At 55.4% G+C, this 25,877-nt stretch overlaps 1 protein-coding gene across 1 annotated transcript in view; it reads right to left on the reverse strand.

Annotated features, from left to right (window-relative positions):
- Window positions 1-21,386, reverse strand: part of NTSR1 (neurotensin receptor 1) — a 46,351-nt gene extending 24,965 nt beyond the window's left edge. The window contains exon 1 of the mRNA XM_004430208.3: window positions 20,145-21,386. Coding sequence (XP_004430265.1) covers window positions 20,145-20,858 — 714 coding nt within the window. The 5' untranslated portion in view covers window positions 20,859-21,386. The remainder of the gene's footprint in view (window positions 1-20,144) is intronic.
- Window positions 21,387-25,877: the final 4,491 nt, after the last annotated feature.

The following is a 25,877-nucleotide window of genomic DNA, read 5'->3' on the forward strand; positions in this document are numbered from 1 at the left end:
GGCAACAGTGGCTCCACCGCCAGCCATGGGCTCAGAGCCACCGCCAGGCGGCCACCTGCAGGGACACTCGTCAGAGCCACTTCTGCTGAGTGCCGGTGGCCTCGTGGAGCTTGAAAGTTGGCTCCAGGCCCGCCTGCTGGATGGCCCTGTCTCAGGGAAGGAAGCTGCAGTTCCAGGTGGCGACAGCCTTGTTTGTTTTTGGTGGCAGAGGCAAGCTGTTCGTGCCTCGCTGCACTCCGCCACTTGAACCCACCTGTTCCCGGCAAACTCTGGGCTGGATTCACTGTGATCCCCACTGCCTCCTACCCTTGCTGCTCCGCAATGCATGGAGGTTCGGGGTGTGCTGACGGGCTCGCGCACCGTGCTGGCCGGGGTACAGCGCAGAGGTAGCTGGAGAGAGTCCACAACACACAACGGCCGTCCATGGTGACAAGTCTGTGGGGCTGTGGGGAGCAGGCAGAGGGCCCACACCTGACCATGGGCCGAGGGGGCCTTCAAGGGCTCCCATGGGGGCACTGATGTGACCCGACCTGGTTTCACGAGATAACATCTCCCGATTGGACTAGATGGTCTCTCCGGGACTCCAGGAGCACCTGGAGCCCTTGGGACCAGAGAACCCAGGTGAGGCTAAACCCTCCCCCTCCCGCTGTGCACTCCTGACAAGCAGCAGAGCCCCCCTCCAGCCCCGTCAGTGTAGCCAGGTTCCTGACTGGACTCAGAGGGATGGACACACATACAGCACCTGGTTTTCAAAGCAGCCCCAGTGTCAGTGGTGTCACACTCAAATGCTGGCACCGACGCCTGTGGTCATGAGCATCTGCAGCCTCATGCAGTCGTCAGGGACAAGCAGGCATCCTGGCTTTGCACTGCAGGTGCCCTTTATTTGTGGAGAATCACCACTTGACTCTTGATTCCATAAAAGGACAAGAAAGCCCTTGACAATTGCCTGTGTCTAAAGGGCTACAGTGCATGGGGTGCCTGGATTCTCCCGGGACCCGCATGCAGGCGGCAGGGGACACCAGCTCCATCTTACAGGTGGGACATGGGGTGCAGAGCAAGGGGTCACACGAGGCCTGTCGCCCCTGGCCCCCAGGCCTGGCCCATCCTCCTGGGCTCCACTCTGACAAGGGCCATTCGTCTGGGGCGGGAGAAACGAAAGGAGTTTAATTTATTGCAACAGACTTGGAAGTCACAGGCAGCTGTGGGCCGAGCTGCCGGTTCCTGGAATCCGGAGCCTCCCCGGAGATCCGATTCCACGTGATTTCGGGCACACCAGTGCTTGGGTTTAAACTGTGGCTCCTGCACTGTGACCCCAGCTCACAGTTTTGGAGAGAGTGTCAGGGCAGTCAACCCAGGGACGCCCCATCTATTTTGTGAATTAGTTAAAAAGCTCAGGGAAGGATTCCACTAAAATTCAGCAGGAGGTCCCCCAGAAAGGACTGAAATCAGTTCTAAATGCTATAAATGTCAACCTCAGACATTTGTCAACCCACGCGGCTGCTGGGTTCCGTCACTGCCCCCTTCCAATGCCCCTCAGGTGGAAAGGGCTTTCCCGGGGCGGGCCTCAGAATCCTGCACCAGCCCTGGTCGGTCGTCCCTCCTGTCCACACTTCGTCAGTAGTCTCACCTGTCCACACCTGTCAGGTAGTCCCACCTGCCCACACCTTGTCGGTAGTCCCACCTGCCCACACATGTCAGGTAGTCCCACCTGCCCACACCTTGTCGGTAGTCCCACCTGCCCACACCTTGTCGGTAGTCCCCCCTGCCCACAGTAACGAACGTCAACCACAGCTCCCTCTTCGGGCTGGGATGAGGTTGGCAGTGATCAGCCCCTGGGCCTCTGACCTGGCTGAGTCTGGGTGGAATGTGGCAGGTCCAGGCCATGAGGACAGCTCCCTTCTGCCTCCGTCTAGTCGAGCCCTGGGATGGGATGGGGCAGGTCTCTTGGCTCTTTCGGGAACCTCTGGGGCAGGCGGTGGATGGAGCAGGGATTTGGGGACTTGAGGCAGAGCCACCAGGAGCCCTCTCATGCCTGGGTCAGGGAGCACCAGAGGGCACCTTCGCGCTGGGCTGGAGAGCACAGGGAATCTTGACTGCAGCCTGGCGTCGCTGCCTGTTGCCCCCTTTCTGGCTCACCCTTGGGCCAGGGCAGCCTGCTGACCAGGGTCCCGCATCCACACCTGCCCCTCAGGCCCTCCCTGCACAGCAGAGCCATCTCAGGTGCTGGGTCCCAGGATTAAGCCCAGGACCATTCTGCACCCCTGTCCCCTCGACCTTCACAGTGGCAACGTGGAGGTGCCTTCGTGGACCCTGACCCAGGCTCAGCGACCCTGCAGGCGTGCTAAAGGTTACGGGCTTGGAGCAGAAAGGATGGATCCTGGAGCCACAGACGTCACCAGACCCTCCTTGCCCCTCCCCGCCCCCTCATCTGACCCCCCTGACAGTCATAGGTGCCCCCACCCCCCAGCAGGCTCGCATGTGGTCATCAAATCCATCTAAGCTCGACTTCAGCTCATCACGGTATCCAAGAGGACCTGGCAGGAACCAGCCGGCTAGCCTACTCCAGCTGGCAACTTGAAGAATTTTCAGCCAAGGGACTACCTGATGGGGTGCGGCCAGGGGGGACCGCTGATGGGGTGCGGCCAGGGGGGAAAACTGGCCAGGGCTGTTGCAGGATTCTGAGGCCTGCCCCGGGAAAGTCCTTTCCACCCGAGGGGCCTTGGGAGTGGGCAGTGACGGAACCCAGCGGCCGCCTGGGGAGGTGGCGCCCACAGCTCAGCAGGGAGTAGATGGGGTCACGCACCCCAAGCTCACTCCCCACTTCCCTCTGCCCCCTCCCAGGTGTCCCATGGGCCTCGCCTGGCTGGGACACGGCCGGCGATAAGGACAGCTGCGCTCAGTGTCTCGGGCCTGGGGGGGACAGAGAAGGTGAAGGGGAACTGGAGTGAGGGGCACAGACGGACGCTGCCCAGCATGCTGCCCACAGCATCTCTTCACCTCAGTGGTAAGATGGGTTCGTTGTTCCAGCCTCACAGGGTCACCGTGGGGATTAAATGAGATTACGTATAAAAGGCAGTGCGCGGCGTGCCTGACCTGTGTCCCTCTTCCTCTCTCGGGGCTGTGTCCTTGCAGGCAGGCCAGAGGGCGTTTCCTGGACTGACGATGCCCCGCGAGAGGCCTCGTCTCGGCTGGTCTTGGGACAGCCCCAGAGAGTCTCATTCGAGGGCTGTGAGGTCTGCATTCGGCCCCTCCCTGTTCCTCCTCCTGCATTTATCAGGGGGCCACAGTGCTGGCTCCCCACCTGGAACCAGGGAACTGGACCAAGTGCTCGGAAGAGAGAACTCAGCATCTGCACCCTGGGTGTGAGGTGGCCCAGGCAGTGTGCCAGGAGCCACCCCTCCGCCGGGAAGAGTCGGCCCTGGTCCTGCTTTCTGTCTCTGCCATTGAAGTGTGGTCCAGTGGGGTTACTGGCGGCCCCCAGAAGACATGTCCACGTCCTAACCCCAGAGCCTGTGAATGTGACCTTATTTGGAAAAAGAGTCTTCGTGGATGAATTGGGGATCTCGAGATGAGACCATCCTGGATGATCTGGGTAGGACCTAAACCCAAGGACAAGTGTCCTTAGAAGAGACTGAAGAGGAGACACAGACACAGAGGAGAAGCCACGTGGAGACGGAGGCAGAGACTGGGGTGATGCAGCCACCAGCCGAGGGAGGCCTGGGCCACCAGAAGCTGGAAGGGCAGGAAGGCTCCTCCCCCAGAGCCTCCAGAGGGAGCACGGCTCTGCTGACACCTTGATTTCGGACTTCTGGCCTCCAGATCTGTGGAGAATAAATTTCTGTTGTTTTGAGCAGCCTGGTCTGTGGTCCTTTGTTACAGTGGCCCCAGGACACTAGCACATCTGTTCTTGAGACCTTCGGAGCTTCCCGTGGGCTTCATGACGGGCAGAAGCATAGAAGATGTTTGAGGTTAGAGCTTTCTCAAAACATGAATATACGCCCCTGGTGGTTTTAACTGGAAGCCTTTTGAGCGTCTTCTAGCTGATCTCCAGATCTGACACAAATGTAGGTATTTTTAATACACTAGACAGGTGTCTTTTAAACAAGCTGTCAGGAAAATGAATTGCAGCAAATTTAGCAGGTGTTAACCTTGTCTAAGTGCCCTGCAATCATCCATGTCTAGTCTGCAGGCGCATTTGACAGGGTGGGGGCCTCAGTGGCGTCTCGCTGTTCCAGAAAAGCTTCCTTCGGCTGGGGTACGCTTCCCCACCCCAGATCACCACTCAAGGGTCTGTTTGGCAGCTTGCTGTGGCTGGCTGGTGTTTTTTCCCAATCTTCTGGGCCTCTGAGGTCGCAAAGGGCCCCAGTGTCCTCAAGGGCCCCCATGAGACCTGCACCCCTTCAAGCCCTGGGGCTGCCTGCCTGTCTCCTCCTCAAACTCTGTCCAGCCCTGCGGCGGAGTAGGTGTCCTCTGGGTGCGGCTCAAGCCCCCTGAGAGGGCAGTCCACATTGGGAAAATAGGTCTTGGGACTGGGCAGAATCTGGGACCCCAGCACTGTGCCTGCCCGTGGGGACGGGGGGGTCTTTGGGCCACATGGACGTCACCGCGGGCATCAGCAGGGACCCGCCGTGGCTCAGCCGCTTGAGCCTTTGCTGACGGGGCTCGCCTGTCCTGCCTCCTGGGGCCTGCACGCTGGGGCCCGTGCTCCTGACCCGCTGTGGGGAGCAGACGGGCCGACACCTGGAGGCCACCAGAGCACACACGCTGGTCAGAAGCTGGTTTCAAAGAAGTCTGCAGGCTTTTCCACAGCTCAGCCCTGCCTCCCCCATCACTGGACTGGGGAAAATCGAGGGGCGATGTTACGGGGCTCCCCACACTGAGGACAATCCAGAGCGGGGTCTCCAGACTGCGTGTCTGAGGGGTCCCTGGGCTGGAAAGACCTTTGCCCCCTCTTGGTGCTCCTTCTCTTTAAGGGTTCCAGGAGCGGCTGGCAGCGATGGGAGCGGCTGGCGAGCCCAGATCCAGAGATCCCGGGAGAGGCGGTCAGTACAGACGTGACTGCTTCTCCCTCATCCCCGGGGAATAAACAGGGACCCTCGACAGCCGCTTCCGACCGTGTGCATCCTGTTGGGCACAGAGCCTGAAGCAGACCGACTTACACAGGAGCGAGTCTTGGGCTCTGTACCAGCATGTCCCGGACGGCCCGACGCACGGGGCTCCCAGAACACTTTCGCTCCCTCCAGACTCTTGGGAGCTGGAGGCCTTGCAGTCCTGCCAGACAACTGGGAATTGCACCCCAGACAGCAGCGTCCCACGCCTGCTGTGAGCAGCTACAACTTCCTAATGTCTAAATAGCGGTTATTCTGAACAGCCCCAGGACTCTCCACTCCAGGTGGTTGGAAGTGGTGCCTTTTTTCAATAGAGGGATAGTTTTTGAGTTATGAGAGCACAAAACGCACTGAAGAATGCCCTTAACCTTTAAACATGCCAAGAGAGAGTTATTGAAATTTACAATAAATTCACCTTTTAACAGACAGGGAGCTAAAAATATTTAAGTCCAAACAATGTTGCTCTTTTTCACAAGCCTTAGTGTAAGATTTACTCAAACACAGCCGCAGTCTTCCACTTTATGTTTCTAGAATAACTATGTTTCTTTGTTGTGTATTCTTTTGCAACGTTGTTTTAAGAATTCCTTTAAACCAAAGTCTTTTATCATAAGCTGCTTCAGATATTTTTGAAAGCAGGCAGTGTTTAAAATCCACAGATGGCTTCCACTTGAGGTACTGGACAAGCTCTCCTGTCATAAACAACCGTAAAATCGCACACAATGCATCAGGTGATTGTTTTCAGAAACCGGACAAGTCCAGTGCAAGACTTCCCTGATCTCCAGTGCAAGAGCAGGGAAACTCACAAGGTGAGCCTCACCATCACCCATTTCTCTGCTTGGGGACACTTTCCTGATTGTGACATTAGGAGCTGGGGTCTGGGCAGAGCATGGCTATTCCAGCTGAGGAGGCAGAAATCAGAGACTGGGGCTGTGGGCACGGCTTGAATCTGCAGAGCAAGGTACTGGAGAAGGACCTGCATGGTGGGGTCCTCAGAAGCCTTCGAGGGGCTCTCTATGGGTTCTGGGCTGGCTGGGCTGTGTGTGCAGACAGAAACCTTGAAATGCTTATGGGAGGGTGGCTGGCATTCTGGCAGAGCTGGAAGGGCAAGGCCTCATCAACACAGCCAGTATCCCGCTGAGATGCCAGCAATTCCACACCCTAGGAGTAAGGACCATGCCCTAGAGGAAGGCCTGCTCTAGCCCCACCCTAACCGAGCCCAAGCACAAACTCACAATATCCACAGAGGAGACCGAGTCTAGATTCTGAGTCCTCCCGCACGAGACAGGCTTGGGCTTCCATAGAGCTTCACCACTGACGTGTAAAACTGAGCCTGCAAGAGTTCAAGACAGTCAGTCTGCAACCGAATGGCCTGCTAAAACGAGAATCAACACTCTTCAAAGGAAGATAACAAAATCCAGAGTCTCTTCAATGTGTCATCTACAATGTCCAGTATGAATAAGAAATTACTAGGTATGCAAAGAAATAGGAAAATGTGACCCACTGATAAGAAAAAAGCAGTCAATTAAAGCAGACCTCACGGTGAACAGGGAGAAGTGGGAAGCGTCGGGTGTGAACCCACACAATGTGAACTCTCATCCGGACAATCATGTAAGGATGCCTGCTGGTAGCCCCAGAGCAGCCATTACAAGAGCAAACACAGGGAGGTATATCTCAAAAGTCAATAGAGGAAATAAAATGGAATACTCTGGCTTCCCAGCCAGAGGGCTAAGAAAGGGATCTCTGGCAACTGGAGAGTGTGGGAGGAAATCTCAGCAAAAAGAGAACTGGAAAAGGGGATTCCCTAATTCTGTGTGAGAACTGACACAAGTCCTGGGGTAACCCTCGAGCTATACGTGCACAGAACACACCTAAAGAACCGGAGTGAGGATCTGAAAACTGAGCTGTGATATAAACCACCTCCGAGATCCAAGACTAAGCCCTGAATGGGTTTAAAGGATTTGAGAACAGAACTGACACTGGAACCACCACCAGACAGTAAGGGGACAAGCAGTTCTAGCCAGGCTGATGGCCAAGAGAAAAGAATCAACTAAAACGTCACGTTCTCCAAAGGATTTAACATAACCCGAAACACCACAACAGTACAGGCGTCCTCGCTTTATCGAGCTTCGCTATATTGCGCTTCACAAATATTGTGTTTTTTACAAAGTGAAGGTTTGTGGCAACCCTGCATTGAGCAAGATTATGACTCGCTGAAGGCTCAGATGATGGTTAGTATTTTTTAGAAATAAAGCTAAAATTTTAGCTTTTTAGCAATTTTTAAATTAAGGTATGTACATTTTTTTTTAGACATAATGCTATTGCACACTTAATAGACTACAGTATAGTGTAAACATAACTTTTATACGCTCTGGGAAACCAAAAACTTCGTGTGACTCAATTTCTTATGATACTCACTTTATTGAGGTGGTCTGGAACTGAACCCACAACATCTCTGAGGTATGCCTGTATTCAAAATGTTCAGGAAGTAATCCAAAATTACTTGACATTGAAAGAACCAGGAAAATGAGACTAACTCGTAAGGAAAAGATAATCAATACACGCCACACTCAAGAAGCTCAGATGATGGAATTACCAGAGACTTCAAAGGAGGTATCATAACCATGCTCCTTGAGGTAAAGGTAACCCTCTGGAAATGAATGGAAAGACAAAAGTTCTTAAAAGGGAAAAAGAAACTATATTTAAAGAACCAATGAAAATTTTAGAACTAAATAATACAACACTATCAACCAAATTGACCCCTGTAGAATAACATACCAACAATAGCAGAATACACAATCTGCAAGGTGCCTGTCTCATTCACCAACACGGACTGTTACCTGGGACCACAACGAAAGAGTTGAAATCATGCAGTGTGTTCTCTGAACAAATGGAATTAAATCAGAAAGCAATAATAAAATGTTATCTGGAAAATCCCCAAACATTTGGAAATTAAACAATACACTTCTAAATATCCCAAAGATTAAAGAGGAAGTCTCAAGAGAAATCAGAAAATATTTTGAACTGAATTAGATAAAACATTTCAAAAATTTTGAGATGCTACTAAAGCAGTTTTTCGGAGGAAGTTTATAGCATTAGATGTTTGTATTAGAAAAGAAAAGAGATCTTGAGTCAATAATCTAACTTCTACCTTAAGAAATCTAGGCAAATAAGAACAAATTAAACCCAAAGCAAGCAGAAAAAGGGAATGCAGATAGGAGCAGAAAGAAATAAAATTGAAACAGACAACAGAGAAAATCAGTGACACCAAACGCTGGTTCTTCAGAAAGAATAATAATATTGATCAACTCCTAGCCATAGTGACCGGGGAAAAAGAGAGAAGACATAGATTACCAACATTAGGGATGAAAAAGGAGACAAAGACGTTGTAAGGATGACAAAGGAACACTACCAACCACTCTATGCCCCCAAATTTGACAGCTTAGATAAAATGGACCAATTCCTTGAAAGATACAAATTGCCAAAACTTACCCAAGAAGAAATGCATAACCTGAATATCCCTGTATCTATGAAAGGAATTGAATTCATAGTTAGAAATCTTCCAACAAAACTCCAGACCCAGTTGAAGAATTCTACCAAACCTTTAAAGAAGAAATAACACCAATTCCACACAACCTCTTTCAGAAAACAGAAGAGGAGCTAACACCTCCCAACTCATTTTATGAGGGCAGCATTATCCTGATACCAAAACCAGACAAAAAGACAGGACAAGAAAATAAAACTACAGACCAATGTCTCTCACAAACATAGACACAAAAATTCTCAAGAAAATATGAGCAAATCAAATCCAGCAACATACAAAAGGATAATACATGACCAAGTGGAGTTTGTCCTGGGAACGTGAGGCTGGTTCAACCCTAAAAATTCGTCAATGTTTTCCACCAATATGCGATTCCTAGAGTAGTCACATCATAGAGACAGAAAGTCGAGTGGTAGCTTCCAGGGGCTGGGGAGGGGTGAGTGGGGAGTGGTGTTTAACGGGGACAGAGTTCCTGTTTGGGAAGATGAAAAAGTTCTCCAGATGGATGGTGGTGATGGTTGCACAACAATGTGAATGTACTTAATGCCACTGAACTGTACACTTAAAAATGGTTAAGATGGTAAATTTTGTTATGTATATTTTACCACAATAAAAAATAATCAATGTAATTCACCATATTAACTGACTAATGGCGAAAAACCACATGATCACACAATAGATGCAGAAAAAGCATTGGACCAAATTCAACATCCATTTATGATAAAAACTCTCAGCAAACTAGGAATAGAAGGGAACTTCTTAACTTGACAAAGAGCATCTGCTAAAAACCTAAATAAACTTAAAACTTCATAATTATAAAGACTAAAGACTTTCTCCCTAAGATCAGGAACAAGGCAAGGAAGTTTTCTCTCCCACCCTATTAAACATCATACTGGAAGTCACAGCCAGAACAATAAGGCAAGAAAAGGAAATTAAAGGACACAGATGGGAAAGGATGAAATAAACTTTCTCTATTCACAGACGACCTGACTGTCTACACAGAAAATCCCAGGGAACCCACAAGAGAATTTCTAGAATTAATAAGTGTGCTTATCATGGTTGCAAGATACAAGGTCAATATAAAAAAACCAATCACATTTGCAAATACCAATGGAAAATTGGAAATAGAAAAAATTTAAAAATGTACATGTATAATAACTCCAAAAACATGAATACTTAGGTATAAATCTAACAAAATATGCGTAGGACGTGTACACTGAAAACTGGTGCTGATGGAAGACTCAAAGGAGAGCTCAGTAAATGGAGAGACGTGCCTGAACTCTGGGGCTGGAAGCCTCAGGGTTAGGAGGCCACGTCTCTCCATATTGACCTATAGATTGACAGAGTCCCAGTCAAAATCTCTGCAGGCTTTTTTGTAGATTTTGAAAAGCTGGTTCTAAATTTTACATAGAAAGCAAAGGAACTAGAGTAGCCAAAGCAATTTTGGAAAAGAACAAACTTCAAGGACTCGTGCTACTTGCCAGACTCACTATAAAGCCGAGGTAATCGAGACAGTGTGGGACTGAGGACAGCATAGACACATAGACCAAAGGGAGAGATGAGAGTCTGGATACAGTCCTACACGTGAGCTCAGGGGATTTTTGATTCAAGTGCAAAAAACTTCAATGGAGAAAAGATCATCTTTCCACAAGTGGTACTGACCATTTTGGTATCGATATGCAAAGAAAAGTACCTATAGCTCACACACTATAGAAAAATTAACTCAAAACTGATCATAAACATAAATATAAAACAGAAAACTATAAAAATTCTAGAAGATAACGGAGAAGAAAATCTTTGTGACCTGGGGTTAGGCACTGAGTTCTTGGGCACAACACCAAAAGCACGATCCATTAGAATTTTTTGTAAATTAGACTTCACCAAAATCACTTTTTGCTCTGTGACATAAAATGGTAGGAAAATGCAAAGACAAGCTATAGACCAGAAGAAAATATTTGCAAGTTACACATCTGACAAAGGACTTGTATGTAGAATATATTTTGAAAACTCTTGAAACTCAACAATAAGAAAACAAACAACCCAAATCTAAAAATACAATCTACTGGAACACTTTGCCGAAGATACGCAGATGTCAAATAAACACATGAAAAGATGCTTAATATCATGAGTCATTAAGGAAATGCAAACTAAAATCCCAACAAGATGCCACTACACACCTACTAGAATGGCTAAATGAAAACAGAAAACAAATCCCCAAACTGACAAACCATCCTGCTGGTGGATGCAGAGCAACGGGTCCTTCCATCCTGCTGGTGGACATTCAAAATGGCACATCCACTTTGGAAAGTTTGGCAATTTCCCATAAAGTTAAATGCACTTCCTGCACGACCCAGCAATCTGACTCCAGTATTCACTCAGGAGAAATGAAAGCGTATGTTCACACTAAATCCTGCACGTCAATATTTGTGGCAGCTTTATTCATAATCGCTCAAAAGGGGAAACAACCCAGATGTCCTTCACCCAGTGAATAAGTAAACAATCGATGGTCCGTCCGTACTACGGAATCCTGTTCCACAAGAGGAAGGCGTTGCCGACACAGGCCACAGCACGGATGGGTCTCAGACGCATTACGTAAGTGAAAGAAGCCAGACTCGGGAGGTGACAGCCCGTGTAGCTCCATTTCCCTGACATTCTGAAAACGGCACGAGGCTAGCGAGGGGAAGAGATTGGGGTCGCTAGGGGTTGCGATGGGGTGCAGGGGACCCCAAAGCAGCAGCACGAGGCAATGCTTTGGGGTGACAGGACTGGCCTCTGTCTTTGAGGTGGTGCTGACACAACTCCATGCATTCGTCCGAACTCATAGATGTAAACAAAATGAAAGTCATTTTTACTGGATGTAAATTTAAAAATAAACTTAAAGAAATGAGAACCGTGTATCTGGCATCCCACACTGTTCCCACCTCTTCCACGACCACCCTGGCCTGAACTCCTCGGTCAGCCGCCCGGAATGCTGCAGCAGCTTCCTGACCGCTCTCCCCGACCCCCAAATGCACGCCCAGCAAGGCAGGCAGAACGACCCCTCAAACGTAAGGCACACTGCTGCTGGCTCAGAATCTCCTGTGGCTACCCATTTTTTCCGGAATAAGAGCCACTGCATGGTCTACGTGGCCCTCCACGGTCTGCTAACCTCCTGCACCGCCCTGTGCTCACTCCACTCTGGCCACGCGGGCCTCCTGCCGTCCCTCCAGCACAGCACGTGCTGCCCCAGGGCCTCTGCACCTGTTGTTCCATCTGCCTGGAATCGTCTTCCTGCAGACGCCTCCACACTTGCTCCTTTAGTGTCTTCGTGAGGTCTTCTTGGACTTGCTCTCTGGTTAAAGTTGCATTCCCACCCCGCAGCCGTTGGGGTATATGCTCCATGGGGCAGAAATCTTTGCCAGTTTTGTTCACTGCTGTACACACTGTGGCTGGCGCATGGTGCTCAATGAGTGAGTGTGGAAGGAAGGAAGGAGGGAGGGAAGGAAGGGAGGAAGGATGGAAGGAAGGAGAGAGGGAGGGAGGGAAGGAAGGAGGGAGGGAAGGAAGGAAGGAGGGAGGGAGGGAGGGAAGGAGGGAGGGAAGGAAGGAAGGAGGGAGGGAGGGAGGGAAGGAGGGAAGGAGGGAGGGAGGAATGGATATCATCACATGTGCTGAGAAGAGGATTCTTCACACACGTGATGCTGGAGAGACCTGGCTCAGGCTGTTGCCTTCAGGCAGCAAATGTTTCAAAGTTACCGGACAGATGTTGACCAGCTGCGGATGGTTCCCAGACCCAACAGGCATGGGAACAATGCCGGGCACCGAGGGTTTCCTGCAGGACTCTGCCGCATGCACTCGGACCCCCCAGAGCGTGGATGAGCGTGGATAACGGAACAGCTCCCAACTCCGGGAGGGGGAGCGTTTTTGGGAGGAGACAACTCTTGTTACCCTGGAACAAAAAATCAGAGGGCCGGTTTCCCCTTAAATGCCATCGCACTACTGTTGCGGCAGGTAACCGAGCCCTTACTCGGCTCCCGGAGCTGTCTCCAGCGTTTCGTGTGTATTAACTCATTGGATCACAGAGTAATCATCACCTCCAGGAGGCAGGCAGGGAACCCGAGGCACAGACGGTCACTTTATTTGCCCAGGGTCCTGCAGCTGGCCAGGGGCGAAGCTGGGATTTGACCTCGGGGCCTGGGTTGCTACATTGCGCTGCTGGCAATAAACCCCAAACTGCCCATTCCCGAGGGCATGGAAGCACTGGCCCGTCCCCGTCTAGCTCCCCTGTCCCCTTAACTCTCCCCAAACCAGCTGTGTGTTGATGAGGCAGCCCTCACAGGTGCAGGTCTGTAAAGTGGGCAGGGTGTGGCTGCAGGTGGGCGGCTCCATCTCCGCCCCTTGAGGGAGCAGCAGAGGGCATGGGGCTGGATGCTGGGCCTGGCTCTGGTGCCCTGCCCTCCCTGGGCCTCGGTTTCCTCATTGGACCAGAGGAGTCTGGCTGGTTCCTCTCCTGAGCTTTGCTCTCACCTGGGATGGCACCCAGTGGGGGCCAGCCCCACGGCCTCTTGGTGGTTGCACATTTGCTGGGGAGGAGGAGGGTCTCAGGGGCCAGGTAGACCCCACAGCTGTGAGCCGGGTAACACCATCCTCCCTGGATACAGGAATCAGGCCCTCCATCCCCCCTGGGGGCCGAGCATCTGCTGGATTCCCAGTGGTGACGGAGCAGCAGGGAGTGGTGGGGAGTGGAGTGCAGGGGCTGTCTGGGGGCTTCGAGCTCCCCATGAATGTCCCCAGGACCCTTTCGGTCCTTTTGGGCCATCTAGCCTTCGGGAAGGCCCTGAGGTGCCCAAAGGCCGGCCAGAGAGAGGACCTGGCCCTCAAAACAGCCTTTACAGGGTGAGGCCTCGGGAGCTCTCTGATCTTTCATCTCCAACAGACTCATTGAGACAGAATTTACATTCACTAAAATTACCCCTTAGTCTACAGTTCCACGGGTTTTGGTAAACGCTCAGTCATGTAACCAACACCACCGTCAAGACACAGAACATTTGTCACCCCAAAGTCAGCGCTGCCCCCCGCCCCAGCCACTGATCTCTGTCCCTGTGGCTTTGCGTTTTCCAGAATGTCATGTAATCGCAGTCACACAGTTGGAGGCCTCACGAGGCTGGCTTCTTTCACTCAGCAGAGTGTGTTCATTCGCAAACGCCAAACCTTAAAGAAGGTCAAAGAAAGGCCTGAAACCCCCCAGATGAGGGCCCAGAGCAGCCAGATGCATAGAGACGGAAGATGGAATGGTGGCTCCAGCGGCTGGGGTGGGGCAGCTAGTGTTTGATGGGGACAGGGTTTTGCTATGGGAATGATGGAAAAGTTCTGGAGATGGACGGTGGTGACGGTCACACTTAAAGATGTGTGTATTTTACCACAACAGAAAAAAGAAAGCCTTGAGATTCCCTTTCTCCTCGTAACACAGGCCACTAGGTCACGAGATGGGATGTCTGGCTTGTCTTTCTCTGGTGGAGAGAAATGCAGGCCTCGAGACAGTGTGCGTGGGTCTGACGCCCGCTCCCCTCGCGGTCCCGCCCACCTGGGCTCACTGCCCTGCTGGTGCTGTGAGAGAGCCTCCTGTGCCGGCACCAATGTCGCCGGCCAGGCCCAGTCCCCCCGGAGCTGAGGCTCTAAGCTCGGGCAATCAGCACATGTTGTGGGGCTGCCGTCCCTGAGCTCACGAGCGTGACTGGGAAGGGACTGCCCCTGGGGTCGCTGTGCCCACTCACTGCCCTTGGTGCCCCCAGAGTGGTGGACCAAGCCTCGGGACAGACTTCATCCTTGGACAAGGACGTTCTTGCACGGAACCACAGCACAGTCACCAAAACCAAGACATCAGACTCAGCGTTGATACAACATCACTAACCCACGGACCGTGTCGACCTCAGCAATTGTCTCAACAACCTTCTTTACAGCCGTTTTCCCTCAGGGCCAGAGTCTAATTGGCAACCACACCTCGTGCTGAGCTGCTGTGTCTCTTTAATCCCCTTTAACACACAACGGCTCCTCAGCTGACCTTAGAGCATCCCCCAAGACAGGGGACTCAGGCATTGGAGGGGTCTGTGTTCTGGGCATGGCCCCCTGAAGGGCTGCTGTGTGCTCTGTGCACAGAGCAGGAGGCGCACAATGGCACCGGTTTTGGGGTGTTCCCGTTGGTGTCTGCCACGTTTCCCCAGTATACCGTTAATTTATGGGGGCCTTGTCACTGGTCACACTTCACCCTCAGTGTCAGCCTCACGGAGGCCAAGTGGGTGACAGGATAGAGCCTGTGGTTCACAGACAGGGGAAGGAACAGAATCAATGAGGGGGAGTGAACAGGAGGACGGACGTGCCCTCACAGCGCCACCCATGGACAAGGTCGCTGGGCGCAGCTGGTGGCAGAGGACAGGAACACTGAGAAAATGACCAATGGCCTGATTTCATTGGAACAACTTTCTTCCACTTCGTGGAGACAGGTCTCGGCTGCCTCTTCCTCAAAGGAATCGTGTCCGACTTGAACGGCCCAGGTGTTCTCGATGCCGCCTTGGGTCTGTGTGCCCGTGGCCTCCGAGCAGGTGAGTGTGGGACACCAGCTCCTTCTGCGTGACCCTTGGGGAGAGGGCGCACCCCTACCCAGTGCTGGCCAACCCCTTCTGAAGTTGGGTCCAACCCCACCAGGAGCACTTCTGTTTGCACAAAACAGGAAAGAGGTTTTGTGGGAAGACAAATGACGAGGCAGGGAGCCCCCAGGAGCAGGGCCCCCAGCGTAGAGCTGCTGCAAGGCTGGCAGGTCCTGGAAAACAGCAATAGTGAAGTGCTGACGCAGAGGCCCCAGCCGCTGCCTACGCAGGCCTAACGGCTCCTGCCTGGCCATGCAGGAGACGCTGCACTAGGTGTGGCCTTGGGGGAGGGGGCTCTCTAAAAACGGTTTAAACGATGCAGCCCCTAACTCAGCCTCACTTCCTGGGCACAGCCCATATGCGGAGGAGCTGCTCTGACCTGGGGCACCTTCTAGACCCCCGGCCCCGGCCAGCAGAGCAAACGTGCTGTCAGGATGGGAACCCTGTACCACTGGCTCGAGCATCACGAGGACTGTGAATTTACTGCAAAAACAGCAGAACCAGGTCTCAGTGGAGGACAGACCTGCTGCCCCCAGGACATTTGCCAGTGATGGTGCAAGGCCACCACTGGGCACTATTGTGAGGCTCGGCTTGGGGCGCTGGGCGCTCTGCCCACAGGTGTCCACCAACACCGAGGGTTGGAGGTGACCCTGACCCTGGGGTCTCTGCTTGGGGTGTCCAGTTAGAGAAGCTGGGCTGCGGCCCCCTGCAGGCACCAGTCCCCCAGATCCTATGCCCCGAGTGGCACAGATGCCTCCATACTTCTGAGAAAAAGACGAGACCTCCAGATCCTCTTCTGTTAACTGAGCTGCGGAGACAGCCTGCAGGATGCCGTGAGGGACCCTGGTGAAACACGCGGTATGTGTGTGTGCAGGCACATGTGTGTGAGCATGTGTGCTTGTGCCTGTGTGTGCACATGTATGTCTGTGTGTATGCACATGTATCTTGTGCCTATTGGTGTGTCTCTACCTATGTGTATATGTGCGTGTTCCTGTGTCTCTGTGTCTGTGTATCTCTACGTTCATGAATGCATGTCTGTACGTGTGTCTCCACGTGTGCATCTGTGTGTGTTTTCATGTGTGTGTGGACACAGTCCCCCAGGCTCTAGAACACTGGGCTGGGGGAGGTCAGCACCTCCCGTGCCTTCCTTCGGTAACTGGGAAGATGAGAACACACAGGGACAGCACGTGTCCAGGGGCTGGGGCTGGAGCCCAGGCCAGATTCGGCGCGGCCCTGGTGCTGAGCTGGCACCCACGTTAGCGACTGCGCTGGGGCAGGCGGCACATTCGTGGCTGAGTCCTGGGTGGGGGCTGGGGGCCGCTGGGGTGAAACGAGGCTGAACAAGCCCCCCGCCAAGGCAGATCTGAGCCAGACGCTCAACCTCCCCAGGCCTCTGCCGCTCTCCGTCTCCCCGGCTCGCTGCTCTTTCCACCACCGGCTGCACACAGGACGTGCTCAGTGCGCATCACTGGGTGAGTGGACAGGCCCTGCCCGACGTGAAGCCAGCGACACAGAACCTGTGAGAGCAGGACCCGCATCACGCCTGAGGTCAGGGCACAGGGCCCGGCCTGAATTGCAGTGGACCAAACAGGATTCAAGGCCAATCCACACGGGCAGGGCCATGTGCGTGGACGGCTGTCCACCTCAGGAAGACGCCTGAGTGAGTGGTGGTGGCAGCACTATCTCTTGGAGGGACTTCCTAACGGGAAGACCACTCATCACTGAATGCTCACCTCTTCCACCGAGAAGTTTCACCATGACCAGCAGTCTATTTGGGAGGATTTGAATCCAGTCCCCGCTGGGGGCAGAGGAGGGACTGCACTGGGAAATGTGGCAGGCTCTGCAGACTACTCCTCCCGGCCACCCAGTGACCCCGGGCCCAGGGCCCTTGCTGGCCTGGGACTGCCCTGCCCTCTCCATAAGTTCTGCTCGCCACTGTCCCCCCACCAGCCCAGTCCCCACGCTCAGAATATGCCCAGCTGTATTAGCAACGACTGTTCAGAGCTGCTCAGAATTTATCACCAGGCCACCTCATTTCTAAACACGACTTCTGTTTGCAAGTCCCCAGGATGGGATCTCGCAGACGTGGAGGGCTGCTGGCCTCATGGGAGACACCGGCTGGGGGAGGCCCCCGTTCTGAAAAGAGGGGCCACTTTGATCGGCCAAGGCCTCCACACCCCACCGTGATGGGAGAGGGAGACACGGATGCGGGTGCCCAGCCCCTCTCTGGCCAGACCGTCACTGTTTATAGTGGACGTTTGCCCACACCTGTCAAGTGGCCCTGAAGCCCCAGTGGGGAACGTTACCCACCCCCACAACCACTCCTGAGATGGTGGATGGCCGTGCAGAAGGGACTGGGGGAGGTGGCACAGCCAAGGCCATGCTTCCCCGTAAGGAAGCACACGGAGTAGCCCGCACGCAGGACCCCAGAAGCCTCGTGAGAGCAGTCAGCATGTGACGGAAGTCAGCCCACCAGTTGCTCCCAAGCACTCGGCCAAGGCCTTTAAAGAAAAATAGGAACTCCACTCTCTGAGGGCATCAGGAGGCCAGCAGGCACTTAGTCAATGCTCGGCCAGCACGACATCTGCGGGTGCAAAAGGGAAGCCTGTCCACAGTCGACGCTCAACAGATATTTGCCGAGTGCACGCGTGACCAGGACACGCCTGGGGCCGTGTCGACATTGCAGCCTCTGAGCAACTGGACTCAGAAGAAGGGCACTTTGGGAGACAAAGCGGCGTTGCTTAGGTGTCAGATTCTTCGGGACCAACAGGGGGGCCACAGGAGTCGGGGGGAGGATGCTCTTGGGGGGCCGTGCTCCCTCTGCTCTGTTGTTTGTTTTTATAAAGGAAGTCCCTTTTCTTTCTTTCTTTCTTTCTTCTTTTTTTTTGCTGAGGAAGATTCGCGCTGAGCCAACATCTGTGGCCAGCCTTCCTCTATTCTGCATGTGGGTCGCGCCACAGCATGGCTGATGAGTGGTGGAGGTCCACGTCCAGGATCCGGGCCTACGAACCCAGGCCACTGAAGAGGAGTGCACCAAGCTTAACCACTAAGCCACCGGGTCGGCCCCCGATTGTTTGTTTTTGCCGATCACGAAACCCTCGACTGCTCCTGGCCAAGCCCACGGGAGCCAGAGGGGGCGGGGGTCTGAGTGGAGCGTTTCCCAGGCCGGCAGTGAGCATCGCCCACCCTTGTTGCTGACCTGAACCTGCCACGTCATGCCTTCGGAGGCAGGTGGCGTGGCTGCTGCCCCCCCAGCCCCCTAGTGTGGGTGGGGAGAGGCCCCTGGGCACAGCCCATCAAAGACAGGAGCTTGGGAAGGAAGACGAGACCTCAGAGGAGGCGGGAGGGTAATTTCCCGGCCTGTTGACTGCACAAGGAGCCCTGATTGCCTCTGCCTCTAGCTCGGGGAAGGCACTGGGAAGAGGCAGCCGCGCCCTCGCTCATCTCCCCGCCACACGCGCTGCTGGTGGGGGCCGCTCATGCAGGGGACACCTGTAGCCACAAGTTCTCAGTGCAGGCGAGGGGGGGCCCGGAGCTTAATTCTGCCCCCTTGGCCCACCACGGTGATGACTGGCGGAGGGTCAGCCACAGCCCAGGGACAGACGGCAGAGGAGGGCTCCGGCCTGGCACACCTGTCACGCTTGGGCTTCCGAGGGGGCAGCACAGGTTCTGCTAGGAGGCTGCTGACGGCTTCGGAATGGAATCACCACCAGGCGAGGACAGCCGGCCACTCTGGCCCCCTCCTCCAGCTCGGCAGAGAGCATGGAGGCCCCACCCGGATCCTGTCCCCTGGCCTTCCTGATCCCACCCTGCACCTCCACGGCTACCCACATCCTAGGGCCACGATACCACTCAAAGTGGCATTTCTGCCCAGACTCCCTCCCGTGGACACCCTCCTCCCGCTCAGGGCCCTTGCCTGGCCAGTCTCTGCCTGATAAGCCTTCTCCCCAGTGCTGGAATCTCCCCACCCTGCCAGGCTGCCTCGTCCAAGCCGATTCCCAGGGAGGGTGCCCACCTGGGTTCCCGTAGTGCTTTGCTCAGACCCTCAGAGGGCCACTGGTCACCTGGCTCCAGTGTTATTCACCTCACACAGGTCCCCCCACCTGCCACCACGCCCCAATACCTTAGGACCTTCCCAGCAGAAACAACATCGTCACCGACAGCGGGAGTGCCTTTGAGCGTTTCTACGGGCCAGGAACCATGCAGCACAGTGCACACATCTGCTCTTGAATCCTCTACCTTCTGAGGTTGGGGCTACGATTACCCCACTTCACAGATGGGAAAACTGAGACTGAACTAAGGAACTGGGCCAAGACAGCGTCACGTTCAGCTCCGTCTCTCAAGGGTGGGCTGGGACAGGGCAGCCAGGAGGCACTGGGGGAGCAGCTGGGGTTCTGCTGCAGAGGAGAGGGACCCAGACTTTTGGGGGCACAAAGCTTTTTGAGAAGCTGATGAAAGGGGCTCTCCAGAAGAGGCTGGCGCCAGCACACACAAGTACCTCACATCTCAGGGGATGTGTAGAGACAGCTGAGGCCCATCCATGGACTCCCCAGGGGGTCAATGACCCTTTGCTAGAAGGAGAGGATGAGATGAGGGTGCTGAGACCTGGCAGCTCTGGAGTGAAAGGTGGGAAGATGGGGGTCAGGCTGCTCCTGAGGTCCTCCATCCCTCTCCCCCCATCTCGTTCCCAGGAGTGACACTTCTCGATGACATTTCTCCAATTCCCTGTTCCCAGAGGGTACCCAGACTGGAAACTACTTTTGGGGTGAGGAAAAGAGAGGTGAGGAGGCTTCCCTGAGGGGTGCCTGCCAACTCTTGCCCCAGGTGAGATCCCTGTTTCTCCTTGGCCCTTCTCCCCCTGAAGAGGCTGCTCACCTGGATGACGACCTTGATCGTGGCGGTGCCCACGATGGGCGTGCACACCAGGCCGCCGGGGTGCTGGCCGTCGGCGCTGCGGTTCTGCTGGCCCATGGTGAAGAGCATGGGCACGGCCAGCAGGCCCGAGGTGAGCCAGATGGCACTGATGAACTTCTTGGTGCGGCTGCGGGACATAAGGGTCTTGGCCTTGAAGGGGTGGCAGATGGCCAGGTATCGCTCCACACTCAGGCTAGCCACGTTGAGGGCGGTGGCATAGGTGCAAGCATCGCGCAGGAAGTAGTAGCCTCGGCAGCCGGCGTCGCCGAAGGCCCAGGGGTGGTGCACCCAGATGAAGTTGTACAGCTCCACGGGCATGGCCAGCAGCAGGATGAGCAGGTCGGACAGCGCCAGGCTGCCCAGGTGGTAGTGCACGGTGCTCTGCAGGTTCTGCAGTGACTTCTTGCGCGCCAGCGTGAACGCCGTCACCGAGTTGCCCACCGTGCCCACCACGAAGAGTGCCAGGTACACGGCCGTCACCAGCACCTTGGAGTAGATGTCCGTATTCACGTCCAGGTCGCTGTTGGGCGCCGCTCGGACCCGGTCGGACGCATTGCCCGAGCCGTTGCCAAAGCCTGGGGCCAGGAGCGCCGCCTCCAGCCCCGAAGGCGGCAGCGGGAAGGGGTCGGGGTCCGGCGCGCCCCCGGGGCCCGGCGCGGAGCTGTTGAGGCGCATGGTGGGCGCGCGGGGCGGGGTGCCGCGTTCGTCGGGTGCCTCCGCGGCTGGAAGCCCGGGAAAGGGTGGGTGCGTCTCAGGCGGGGACAGAATCCCGTAAGCCCGGGCGGAAAGCGCGAGAGGGCGAGGCGGCGCGCCGTCCAGACGGGAAGCGCCCGACCCGGACCGTGCCACTCGGAGCGCTCGGGGCTTGCGCTTACCCGGGGCTGCGGGCTCCACTCCTCCTCCAGACTCCCGGCTCTGGGCTGCGGGTTCCTTCCGGGCTCAGCGCTTGCCCCAGCTTCCTCCGATCTCCAGACCCCGCGGTTCCTCGGGCCCCGGGGCGGCAGCGCCGACTCCCGTGGAGAGCTCCCGGCCGGCTTGGGCTGCGCGGCCCGAGCTTGTGGCGCCGAGCGGAGCGCACGCACGGCTGCTCCGGCGCGCTCTCTCCCTCGCTCGCGCTCTCCTCCCTCGCGCTCTCCGCGCACACCCGCTCCGCACACCGCACGCCGCGCCCGCGCCCTCCGGGGCTCCGCGCCTCCACTAAGCTGGCGGCGGCGCGGCGCGCCCAGCCGTGGGGGCGGTGGACAGGGGAGGAGGCGGCCCCAGCCTCTGTTCCCGCCCCGCCCAGTGCAGGGCTGGCGGGTCGCCCCCGCGCGCTCCTAAGGACAATCCCGGCTGGTAGAGCTCCCCAGCGAGCTGGGATTCCAGCAGGGTGCATAGGAGATAATGGCTCTTTTCAGGCACCCTCCCCCAGACAGCACATCCTCCTTTCCCTGGTCTTTCCAACTTCTCACTTCCCCCCACCCCACCCCCCCCACCCCCGCCAGGAAGGGAGCTGCGTCCCCCACGTTATCTGGCTCAGCGGGGGAGAGGGAGTGTGGGGGCAGGGGGCGAAGCAGGAAGCTCCTCGCTGGGATGGTTGGGCCGCCCCTCCCTCCTGGGGTGCCCATGAGGTGCCAGAACCTGGCGCCCAGGGGGCCCTAGCACAGCTAAGAGGGTGGGCGAATGAGGAGGCCAAAGAGCAGGGAAGAAAGCAGCACTCCTCCTCATGCAGTCTGGTCCCTGCACGTGACACCCTGGAGCGGCCTTGTGCGGCCTGGGGTGTGAGTGGGCACGGCTCAGCCCCCTTATCACACCTGGAGGTGGTCATCAGAAGTCACCCTCAGAACCCACGCCCCACAGGGTTAGGGAGGGCGCCCCTGTCCCTGTGTGGACCTGGCTGGCTGCACTTGCTGTACTGGGAATAGGAAATGGGAATAGCCTGAGGGCGTGGTGTTGAGGGAGGGGAGTGAGACTGAGGAAGCCCTGCCCAGCCCCCAGCCCCAGCCCAGAGGGCCCAGCAGGGAGAAGTCTAGGCTGAGGAGCTGATGGCCAGCAAGGGTCTGTGTATATTCCTCTGCGGCTTTGCCTGTTCCACTGAAACGTGATGCTCGCACCAGGGAGTCCAAGCACATGAAAGTATGCGCATAAACATCTAGCCTTCAAAGACAACACCAAGTCCCTTTGCTGGAAGCCAGAACAGGAGGCTCGGAGGCGAGAGATGTCCCTTCACTTTGGCCTTCCCTTTCCTATTTGGGCAAGTGTTTTAGCTTCTCTGTACCCCAATTTCATCATCTGTAAGATGGGAATAGAGGCTGAATGGCTGCTCCTCAGGCCGGGCTGCTGCTGAGGCCGTCAGTGCGGGCACACAGGCACCCAGGGAACACCAGTGGAGTGAACACAGAGGAACAGCAAGTTCAGGGGGTACGAGGGGGATGTGCCCAGGCCAACAAAAGTTGCTTTAAATCCCCGCCAGATTAGAGCAGGCTTGTTCTCTGGAGACAAGTCCACCAGTTCAGTAAACCGGTCTTGGGATTGGGACCTGAGTGTCCTCGTCACAAAAGGAAGTGATGGTGCTGGACTGTGTTGGACGCACAGGGGCTCAATGCCATCTCGGCATCCACGGTCACATTGGGGTCTTACCAGGGACAGTGCCGTTTGGTCACCTCTATCGAGAGTCTCCCGAGGGAAAGGCACCAGCCAGTGGCCCCTGGGGCCTGTCCCTTTGCCAGCTGGTAGCTGTGGCTGCTCAGGACGACACCAGCGGAGCCGCGTTCTTGCCCGGCCACTTAAGCTCACTGTTTGGTTTTCATACCCCTGACCTTTCCGCTAAGCTGGACTTCTTTTCAAAGATTTCTTTTTGAGCCAGTCTAGGAGCTTAAAAAATCATAAAAGGCAACTTAGCACAAATATTATGACAAGGCATTTATTTAAAACCACTGAGGAAATGTCGCTTGGATGGCCTTGTTTTACAAAGTGGGCGGCAGGCCCCGTCCGGGGCCTCTGGTGGCCTGCTCCAGATCGGTCCTCTGAGGAACCCAGACGGCACAGCAGCTGGAACTTTCTAATCCAAGTTGTTCGCCCCTTTCTCTTCTGATTTCCCCCCACACGAAGGCTTCCCTAATAGCTGAGACCCTTTAAAGAAAGTGTTAGTGAGGTGCTTGAGGGGGGCCAAGCCGGGTCCAGCTGTGTCTGTTGGTGACCAGGCTGTATCCGTGGCCGACACCCGGCTCCCACAGTGACATGCTGAAGCTTGACACTCCCAGTGCTGCGTCGGGGAGAGGAGCCGCCCCGTCCCGTGTGCGACGAGGGCCGAGAGCCATTCACGAGGGTCTGCGTGTCTCGGGAAGCAGGAGTTCCAGCTGAGAAGGCAGCAGCACGTGGGATGGCTCCAGCTTTCTTCAAGTCCCTGTGTGATGTAGGTGACGCAGGTCCTGGCTGCTCAGCAGGGTAATGACTGTGCCTTGGGGCGAAGATCAAGTCCAAAGAGTCGCCAAAGGAAAGATGCCCGGACGGCCCTGCCACGGCTGGGGTCCCTGTCAGTTTTGTTTCCTAACTTGTCCCAAGCTCTTCAGTGCTGCCTGGGACACAGTTGGTGCTCAGTGGCTGACCTGGTGGAGGAGATAAGACAACAGACAGCAAGGTGGGAATTTGCGATACCCACTATTGTCTCCAACAGGCTTCCAAATGAAGATGGCATGGCGGAGCAGCCAGAGACAGACCCGGGGCTGGCCCCCCATGCCACTGCCAGCCCCGCAGTTGTGAGAGGATTGGGGCATTTAACCATCTCAGAAGAGAATGGCCAGCCAGCATAATGGCAGTGGTTGCAGGAGGGCTTTATTTTTCTGGCTACACTGTAGAGTCCCAGTGCAGGGCCCCCTCCACTCTGGAGACCCTCTCTTTCCTCTGGTCCCCGTACCACTGTTGAGCAACTCTCGATAGCAAGAAGGCTTCTTCCCCGATTTACAAAAATTAGTTCACAACAACAGCTGTATCAGTTATCTATTCATCCATTGCTGTGTAACAGAATACCCCAAACTTAGTGGCTGAAAACCACATACATTATTATCATTATTATGATTGTGTTTCCTATGAGGCTACAGGCAAGTGGGGAAAAGTGTATGTTATTTAGAGACACTAAGCCTATGTAATATGCATAATTGGAGAGTTTAGCTGTAGATTTTCCCACCCACGGCGTGGAAACTGCACATGTTCCAGAACATACAGCATTCCAAGGAGGATTTTAAAAATAGAGCAACACATACAAATGTAAGCGAAGTGCGAGTGTTAGCAGGCAGAGCCTCGTTCCAGCCTGGGCACGGGCTGTGGGCAGATCCCAGGGGTCCAGCTCAGGCCCGTGGAGCCTTGGTTATTGCATCCTCGTCCCCCAGATTCTCAGATCACCCCTTGGCCCTGGGCTGGTTTTCTGGACATGTGAGCCATGTTCACGAGGAAGAACCAGAAGAGGAACGGGCTGTGGCTGCCCGTGAGCACGTTCCCCTACGTCGAGGGTGAGGCCACGGTGGGGCCGCGGGGTGGAGGGCATGTGGGAGCATCTGGGCTGGGTAGGAGGTGGCTCCTAGGTTGGCCATGCCCTGACAGTGGGCTCCGGCTCCCTGACCATGGGCCCAGCCTGTTTCCTCATCTGTAAAATGCAGACGATGTGGCCCCTACATCGTTAAGTAGCTGCAAGCACCACGTGACAGGTGCACGACCTCATGCCATGCAGAGGGCACTGCTCCATAGATGCCAGCTTTAACGTGTGGGCTCCCCCGTGGGGCGCTGGAGAGCGTGAACGGGGAAGAGGATGGCCCAGCACGGGGTCACGCCCTCTGCCCTTTCCAGGGTGGGGACTCTCGGCTCCAGGGACATTGCCTGGCTGTGGTGTGTGTGGCCAGGGATGGAAAATGTCAGCCACCAGAGGTGCAGGGAGGTTCCTGTCCAGCTCCACAGAGACTTGGGCAGTCCTGCCCAGCCCGAGGTGAGCCAGGAGACAGGCCGCGAGGGTCAGGGTAGGATGACCATCCTGGTTTTCTTGGTTTTAGATGTGGGAACTGCAGCCCCCCAGAGAGGCAGTGCCATGTGGGCCTGGGGCCCTGGGTCCTAGGAGTTGGGGCTCTGCCTCTCTTCAGACCGACTTCTGAAACAGACACTGTGGTTTGCTTTTCTGGCTCCTCCCACCCAACCCCAGGCCCCACTGGGTCACCTGCTAGAATCGTTTCTCACCTCTCCTTCCAAAGCCCAAATGGCCAGAGGGTTCCTTCACCTCCCGTGGCTTAGAAGCAAAAAATCTTCTAGTTCCAACTCTGACACCGCTCAGCGGAGAGCGGCTCCTCTGAGCCAAGGCCCACGTGTAAACCGCTCATTTCCTCCAAGGTCTGACCCTGCCTGATGCTCTGACTCACGGAGCCACCAAACATTTATCACAGTCGCGTCCTTGCCGTCTGCCCAGAAGCCTCGGAGGCGCCGGCCTCTCCCTCCTCTGGCCAGTGAGCCTTTGCCAAGGGAGCGCACCGAGCTCAAGGGCCGAGTCCCTCCACTTCTCATCTTCCCTCAGCACGGCTCCACAGGAGCCAGAGGCCAGCCTGGTGCTCCGTGGGCATGAGCAGCTCTCGCGCACCAGGAGGGGACAGCCGGTGCTTCTCCTGTGGGGCCGGCATCCCCGAGGGTCAGTGCCCCACATCTTCCTGGTGTACCACCTGCCATTCACATGGTCTG

Source organism: Ceratotherium simum, chromosome 21, assembly GCF_057802395.1.
Source record: "Ceratotherium simum simum isolate JZ-2026a chromosome 21, ASM5780239v1, whole genome shotgun sequence".
Classification (NCBI taxonomy): domain Eukaryota; kingdom Metazoa; phylum Chordata; class Mammalia; order Perissodactyla; family Rhinocerotidae; genus Ceratotherium; species Ceratotherium simum.